General features: G+C 48.3%; 1 protein-coding gene across 1 annotated transcript in view; it reads left to right on the top strand.

Moving 5' to 3' along the window:
- Positions 1-8,033: 8,033 nt before the first annotated feature.
- Positions 8,034-8,591, top strand: part of LOC119302823 — an 11,688-nt gene continuing 11,130 nt past the window's right edge. Inside the window, exons 1-2 of the mRNA XM_037579861.1 lie at positions 8,034-8,246; positions 8,361-8,458. Of these exons, the coding sequence (XP_037435758.1) occupies positions 8,034-8,246; positions 8,361-8,458 (311 nt within the window). The remainder of the gene's footprint in view (positions 8,247-8,360; positions 8,459-8,591) is intronic.

Raw genomic sequence — 8,591 nt, 5'->3', positions numbered from 1 at the left:
GACCGCCGCCGTCCGCCGTGCCTCATCCTCCCGTCCGTCGCCTTCGTCGCTCCGTCGCCCCGTCGCCCTCGCCGCTCCGTCGCCCCGTCGCCCTCGCCGCTCTGTCGCCCCATCGCCCTCGCCGCTCCGTCGCCCCGTCGCCCTCGCCGCTCCGTCGCCCCGTCACCCTCCGCCCCAACCAAGGTGCTCCCTTCCTCCGCTTCTCCTCTCCCCGCCCACCCCAAGGTTGCTCTACAATTCTTCCCTTCCATCTGGTAGCTAGGTCTAGGTCTAGGTCTAGCTGCCACCCGACCCGACCCGACCCGACCCCAGTACGTAGTGGTGAAGGAAATGGGGTAGCTCGTGCTAGGGATTTTGTGATTATCTTCTGCTAGGGATTGTTTATTAGATGCAAATCTGTCAGTGCTCGTGCCAGGCATTTTATCCAATCAGCAATAAATCTTTTTTTGCGGGACCAATCAACAATAAATCAATGGAGATGTGCCCTCAGTTTGCTGCCGCACATTTTCGTGTTTGGTGTACTGCACATTGTTTTAATTATCTTGAATAATCAACCAAATAGATGCCCTGCAAATACATTTTAGATTAGTGGTTTCATGTCTTGGTCTCATTGTTCTTTGTATGTCCCTGTGAAATTAGACATGGCTTTCTGTGTTCTACTTACTACTGAATCAGATGTTATTCCAATTCAATCAATTAGGAATAGACATGTTCATATTTTTCAGTTCAATATATTTGGTAGCAGTCACATCGTTATGTGATTGAGCTATAGGGCAGTCGGGAGTGCTAATCTTCACATCCTAGAGGGATACTGAGGTTTTGTTCTCATAGTAAGGTTTGGAGTAGGACCGCAGGATTTTTTTTGAAATGGTTTAATTTTTTTCAAAACGGGGACTGCAGGATATTGATCAGTGACGAAACCAGTCTTAATTAGTAACACGGGATCCAATTTACGCATTGTATTATTTTTTTGAATTATGTCTTCATGCAATCAAGCAGTAATCATGGAAACTAGAATTCTGGAGCTTAACTTATCCTGCTTTTGGTGTCATATGCTTTGATAATGGACTAACAAATTGGGCTCACTATCCTGCCGTTCATTCAGTAGCCAGATTTTTATTTAGTCTGACTGTATATAAAGAACCAGCTATGTATATCTCTGTTCTAGTAGTTATGACAAATGTTGCATGTAAAGAAGTGTTTAAAGTAAAGTGTCAAGATAATCCGGAAGGGAAACTTTCATCTTATTAGTGTATGTTTCCAAAAGAGTTGCAGTGCATTTTTGTGATCTTTGGGAACACATTTATTGAGTTGTTTTGATGGACATTAACATTTTTATGGACAGTGGGTCATATATTGTATAAAAATATATTGAACTATTGACCAGAAACACTGAAGTCGGAGATTACAAGACTGCTTTTGTAGTTTCTAAAGAGATGAAATCTGCACATTTGTATGCTGTCCTGACTAGCTCGTTTCTCTATGTTGGATTGGAAGGGTGGCTCAGATGCAAACTTTTTATTATTTAAGATTTCTTTTCTTTTAGGATTTATTTTCTTCTAGAACTAGGTTCTTATTATTTTTCTGTTGTGATTGTTTTTTGAGCTCTTTCTTTTTCATTTCCTACCATCCTTATCCTAATTATCTTAAATTGTTATGATGTGTGTGACAGGATTAGATCTTGGATTTGCTAGTGGACTTTGGGAGTTTCTTAGCCAGCTTGGTGACTCCATATTTTTCACTATTTTAGCAAGTCTTTTGTAAGCATTAAACTTTCAGCACTACATTTCTATCTTATGTGTACAAAAAAATTGTATAGAAATATGCTGAATTTTCTGCTCTAATTGTTGCTCAAAGAAATTTAGCAAAAAAATGGGGTCCTGGGAGACGCCGCTGCTGCTTGAGGCCCTTGAGAGGCCTTTCGTGTCGTGATGATTTTGTAGGTAGCCCGAGAGGCCCTTGAGTTTGCCGGAATGTCGATTAACTTCCGTTCCGGTAAATTCGGGTACTCCATATGTCCTATTTTCAGCAAAGGTCATGCTGAAATTTTCCGTGAATTTTAGCATGACTTCGCTAAAAATCGGACATATGAGGTACTTGCTACTAATGCATGGGCCGGGGTATCTTAATACTTAATTAAGTAGGATCAACTGCCCCTTTATTCTTGCTGCATTAAACCATAGGTGGCAATAGAGCCAAGTGATTAGGCCCAACTTAGAAATTCTCCTCAGCATCGACAAAACCCTAGATGATAAACCCAACATAGGTGGCAATAGAGCCAACTGATTAGTGCCAAGTGATTAGGCCCAACCTAGGGTGCCTCGGCATCGATAAACCCTAAATGATGAAAACTTATTAGCATTTAGGGTGCCTCGGCGTCAACAAACCCTAAATAATGAAACCTTGGCTTTTAGGGTGCCTTGGTGTCAATGAGAACCTAAATAATGTACGCTTAGGCTTTTAGGGTGCCTCGGCATCGACAAACCCTAAATGATAAAAGCTTAGCTTTTAGGATGCCTCGGTGTCGACAAACCCTAAATGATGAGACCATGATCTTGTTCCTTGACAATAACAAACTTTTTGACCAAACTTTTTTTCCTATTTAGAGCGAAACATGGCCCACAACGATGAGGCCGGCGGTTCGGGCGGCAAGCAATTCTGGGAGCTGTCCCAGGAGTTGGAGGAAGAACCTCACCGCTATGAGGACGCCGCCGAAGACACCGATCCTGACTACACAACCCCTAGTGGCGTCGGGGATGACACCACTGATGATGGCGCCGCGGATTCCACCACTGATGATGGCGGCGCACACACAGATGGCAGCCAACCGAAGAGGCAACGGAAGGACCGGCACCCGAACGTGCTCGGCACCGTCAGGGAGGAATTTACTGAAGTGAACTCCAACGGGCATCCGACGGCGCCCAAACACGTAGTCAAGGGGTACTCGATTCAGCTCGGGTGCATTCTCCGGAGCACCGCCTCGATCAACACCGAGAACCTAAGGCATAAGGACCGAGGGAATTTGCGCAGCCTCCTCTTCACGAAGCTGCACGAACGATACAAGTTCCCCGGTGAGTTTGCAAACACACGCCTCTCGGGTACTAATGTGAACGGTGCCGCCCTCACGACGATGAGCACGGCCCTGTCTACTTGGAAAAGCACGGTGAAGGCAATGATTGACAAAGGTGATAGTTATGAGAAGATCAAGGCGAAATATCCTTTGATGAGCAAAGATGACTATAAGGAGTTCAATATCAAGTGCGAGAGCCCCGCAACCTCCGAATCAAGTAAGTGGGGGAAAGAAATGCGGCAGTTGAACATAGGGGTCCACCAACTCGGTCCCGGCGGTTACAGAGTGGCGGAGCCTGTATGGGACAAGGAGGACGCGGAGCGTGCCGAGCAAGGCCTACCGCCCCGCTTCAAGAAATTCAATGACAAGCAGACCAGGAACTTTCTCAGGGCCCGGTACAAGGAGGACCCAGTAACAAAGGAGCTTACCACGGATCCGAAGACCAAGGAGCTTGAGCTTGTTCTGGTAAGGAATACACCCCCGCGTAATTAGCTCCATATGGTTGCATTCTAATTAATCCCCAATATTTCTAAATGGTTCACGTTCCTTCCGCAGGACAAAGAAAGCAGTAGCGCGGGGTCATCTCAGAGCTCCCCTTTCGACACCCCTTTGAATAGGGCGTTGAACGTAATGAAAAACAAGGATAAGGTCAGTAAGCCTACGTCAGCTCGTCGTGTGGCTGGCAAAGGCTTGTCCACAAAATGGTCGTCATACTATACCGCTGGTGGGCGAAAGGAGAAAAAGACCAGCTCGGAAAGCCAGTCGCGCGAGGTTGAAGCACTCAAGGCGCAAGTGGCATGGATTCCGGAGATGGTCCAAGAGCAAGTGCAACAACAACTGGGATCGACGCTCACCGGCATTATGCCTACCTTGATTCATGGGATAACGACGTGGATTGCGGGTGGCCAACAGGGGCCGCCCCCGATTCCCAGCTTCACGGCCAGCAACTCGCACAACGCGCAGGCGACGCCATTGGTGTCTCCGGCGGCGGCGGTATTGGTGTCTCCGGCGGCGGTGCTATTGGTGTCTCCGGCGGCGGTGGTATTGGTGTCTCCGACGCCGGCATTGGAGCTTAATGCACCCGGGTATACGCCGGCCATCACCTCATTAGCAAGCGGCCCCTCTGTCAGTTGCACGCCCGCCGTTGGCGGTGCCTCGACATTAGCCGAGCTCGACGGCATCACGGTAACTAAGCCTCTCGATCGAGGACTTCATCTCCTTGCCTTTGACTGGGCATCCCTGACGCCCTACATGTTTTCGCAGGGTGCCGCCGACGTTCCTTGCACTCTCCTGCACTTCGTGTGCGGCGAGTTGCTCGATGTCGCCAAGGGCAGAATCGTTCAACCGGGCAACCCCGTGTTCCACGGTAATCCGATGCCACCCACAATGTATAGGGTTGAAGTGGTTCGGGTGCTGCCAGGCTGCGACGAGCTGTTACCTCCGATTTGACCCACTGGGGCCGACGAAGAAGATGAGATGACCCTCAGCGCCTGCGTAAGCTGGCCCCTGCTTTGGCCGAAGAGCCAGATTCGTTTGGGGCGGGGGACACCACCCCACAGACAAGACCGCCAGTCATGCCGGCGCCAAGCCATGGCAAGAATGCCGCAACGCTACCGGACATGCCGGACATCCCTATGGCACAGGATCCGGACATGCATATGGCACAGGATCCGGACAACGACGACAACGACGATGGTACATTTACCAACGTCGATAAGTACTTTGCCGAACATGGGTACGGTGACGAGTTCTGCGGGCCTCCTTCTCAAGAACCCAAACAAGACGACCGCGATCTAGCTGGTACGGCGGAGAAACCCAATTGCAACAGGCGTCGTCTGGCGTTCAGTTCTCAGGAGACGCCTCCAGCTGCCGCCTTCACCGAGCCTCAGATAGCGGAGGTGCCAAATATTATCAGCCCCAACACGCTCAAGAAGGCGGTCTGTGAGCAGAACTCGGTCCCATTACAGCAGATCAAGAAGAAGGGCCGGAAACGGCCGACTAAAAAGGGCGCCGGTGCGAGCCAACCGACACCGAGTACGATCCGTGCTCAGGACGGGCCACCTTCACCTAAGGATATCTCGAGGAGGGTGCATGTGGCGGGTAGGGCGATGCTACCGACAAATATGCTCAATGCTGCAACCGGTGCTATGCGGAGTCTGCACGACAGTGTTCTTTCTTTGGAGAACTGGCGTCTCAGAGAGAATGATGTGGCATACCCGGTTTTCGTGGCCAAGGTACCAGAGGGCAAGGGCTTTGTGGATGGAGCCATCGGGGGTACGATCGTCCTGCGGTTTGATGACATCTTTGTTATGTTCAACCTTCATCCGCTGCACTACACCTTCGTTCGGCTGTTTTCGCTGAGTATGGAGATGCGGATCATTAGAGACAAGACCCCGGACATCGTGATCGTCGACCCCTTCTACATGCGTGCCAAGCTCTTGAGCAACGCTGGGGACCGCCAAGTCGCGAGTTCACACCTCGAAGACGTCATTCTGGCAAACCCAGATAAGGATAACTTCCTTGTGGCTTACTTTTTCCCGAGTAAGTCATCCCTTAACCGCCCCGTAACATATGATTTCTTAGATTTCGATCGTTCTTTTTTTTCTAACATTCCGTGTTCTGTGCAGTGACACACATTGCACACTCATCCTCTTAAGCCTGAAATATTCCATGGCCACGTATTTCGACCCGAACCGTAACTCCAAGATAGACTACACAAATATCAAGAAAGTTCTTGATGATGTTCTCCCTGGCTATGCCAAATCTGGAGGCACCTTCATCAGGGTAGTTCGTAAGTATGGCAAGCACGTGTTCGCCCACAATACGACGTTCTGCTACGTCAAGCAGCCGCCTGGCGGTCAGAAGGATGCCTACTACACCCTCCATCACATGCGGGCGATCGTAAGGGACCATCATCACCTTCTGCTACCAAATAATCTCAAAGATTGGGCCGCGAGCTTGTCGGCAATCTAGGACGCGGACATCAGACAAGAATTCTTTCGCATCCAGTCAGAGTCTGCGGACATCATCCATCAAGATGTCCTTCATACATCGGGGCAGTTCTTCCTCAGATATCAACCGTCCAACATTGAGATAGACGGAATTCTACAAATGCAGGCTGACAACGCCCGCGATTTCATGACCATCACGACAGACGGCGGCTTCATCCACGCTCCTGTCCATGAGTCGAGTCGAAAGTAGTGATGTGTAGTTCTGAAACATTGATTGGCTCATGTTGTAATTAAACTTTAGGCTGGTCACAATAGGGAGGAACTTAGGAGTAACATCACACACTCCAATACAACTTTGCTTATGTGGCACATATTTAATAAAGAGAGAGGTGCTTGTGGTAACTAGCTAAGTTACCGAAACATCACACACTCCAAGAAACAATGAGTCTATAACCTAATAAATACATCATTGCACGACACTACATAGATGTTCCTACCCACTATGGAGGTAGTAACATAGTCTAGGGAAGTGTGTAAGTTACTAACTTATGTTCTTGCCCATTGTGACCAGCCTTAATGAATTGTATGTCTCTTTGGTTTGGACAGTCGTTCAACTTAGATGTAATCGATGCTATTTATTAGTAGGACCATGAATAGTGCTATTAATATCTTACTTTTCTCTTCCGATCGTTTTGTTGCATACTTATATATTGCTTATGTATGTATTGTCTGTTGTTTGGCTTGTGCATAGAGATGCCGTCGTATGTCGTGTACAAGGGTAAGGTTCCCGGAGTCTACGACGACTGGGAGGAGTGTCGGAGACAGGTTCACCATTTCAGCGGTAACAGTTACAAAGGGTACACCACTAGGACGGAGGCCGAATCTAGATACGCTCGCTATCTAGCGGGAGAGAGGAGGGAGCGTTGGAGGAACCGGATGAAGACCAGTTTGATCGCGATGATGCTCATCGTGATGACCGCAGCTCTCTTCTATGTGATGGCAGTTTAGATGATTGATATCGACTTGTAATGTGAAGACAAACTCGATACCCGCGGTCTCGAGACTTGTAATATTTTATCTTTATTCGGTCTTTTAAATTCGGAGACTAATATGATGAATTGTATTTGGAGAATAATCTTCTATTGGATTCGATGAATCTGCTGTTGCTGTGTGCTACTGTCTATATTCTGTCAAATAATATATTTTGTAACCTGTGCAAAAATCAGAAAAGTAAAAAAAACCAAATATTCATACTAATGACGCATCACCACAAGGTACGCCATTAGTATGCCAAAGGATATTAATGGCACTCTGTCTTGATGCGCCATTAGTATGTCAAGTATACTAATAGCGCATCTATCCGCAGTGCGCCATTAGTGCGCCATGTATTCGAAACTATTTTTTGTATTTAAAGTTTATTTGGAAATTTTGGGTGAAAAATATCCGAAAAATCTTAGTTTTGGCGCACCGATAGTTTCCGCCCATGCAGGAAGAAAGCCGGATTCAAAAACAAAAAAAACAATCTTGGTCACGGTTCAACTCGGACCAGCATGACATGTACAGTGGTGCTATCTTAAGATTGCCACGTAGGATAAATGATGAGGTGGAGGAGAGAGAACTCATAAGAAAAAATTTGTCTTCTATTATTTAAGAGAAGACAAGAGATGATCTCGTAGCATAATATGTCTCATCATGTTTTTAGAAATAACTAGCTATTGAAGGCTAAGAGATAACTCATTGTAAACATCGTTTTTTGTCCTTTTTAAATAATATGCAAGACTTAAAATAAAATCATCTTATCAACCATTGTACATGTCCTAACTCACATTACTCTTTGGCTCCATGCACGCCGAGGTAAATAACGTCGACGACGCACGGCGCAGTAGCAATGGAGCCTGCAAAGTGGCCCACGAGGCCGTGGCCCAGCGGCCTTGGCGCCCCATATAACGTCTGCAGAACCCGGAGCGCGCACACTCCAACGAGCTCGCGGGGCAGAACGGCTAACTAGAGCGATGCCGCCGCTCCTCACCTTCTCCTCGCCGGCGCAGTCGCTCCCAGTCCCAGCGCCGTCCAGGGCCCGGTTGAGGGTCGCTGCTTCCGCCGTCGTTGGTGCCACCGGCCAAGCCACCAACGACTTCCCGTCGTTCCTTCCCAACGCGGTCGAGAGCATCCGCGACGGTGCCGCCATCCGCCTCGCCAAGCGAATCCAGCGCGTGCCCGTCCAGGCGAGCTAGCTTCTCCACAAACTGCCGCAGTTTTGCTTTTCACTTAAAGTTCTGTTGGCTGAAGAGGCAACACGTGTGATGAACGAATTTTCGTTGAACCAATCCCCATTCCAGACCGGCTTCTCCACGAGCCCGATACTGAGCAGCTGCGTGAGGCCACTCAATCAGCAGCAGAGCAGTGACCCGGTCCTGCTGCTCCATGGCTTCGACAGGTGCGTTGAACGGGGCCACCTATCTCATACTCCCTCCGTCTCATAATATAATATGTTTTGCAAGCTATATGAAGGAAGTACTATATAGCATCTGGTGTCTAATTCCTTGTGCCAATAGTACTTGTCCACATCG

The sequence above is a fragment of the Triticum dicoccoides genome, chromosome 5A (assembly GCF_002162155.2).
Source record: "Triticum dicoccoides isolate Atlit2015 ecotype Zavitan chromosome 5A, WEW_v2.0, whole genome shotgun sequence".
Taxonomy (NCBI): domain Eukaryota; kingdom Viridiplantae; phylum Streptophyta; class Magnoliopsida; order Poales; family Poaceae; genus Triticum; species Triticum dicoccoides.
The sequence above is the reverse complement of the archived record's forward strand: the minus strand, read 5'-3'. Positions and strand labels throughout refer to the sequence as shown.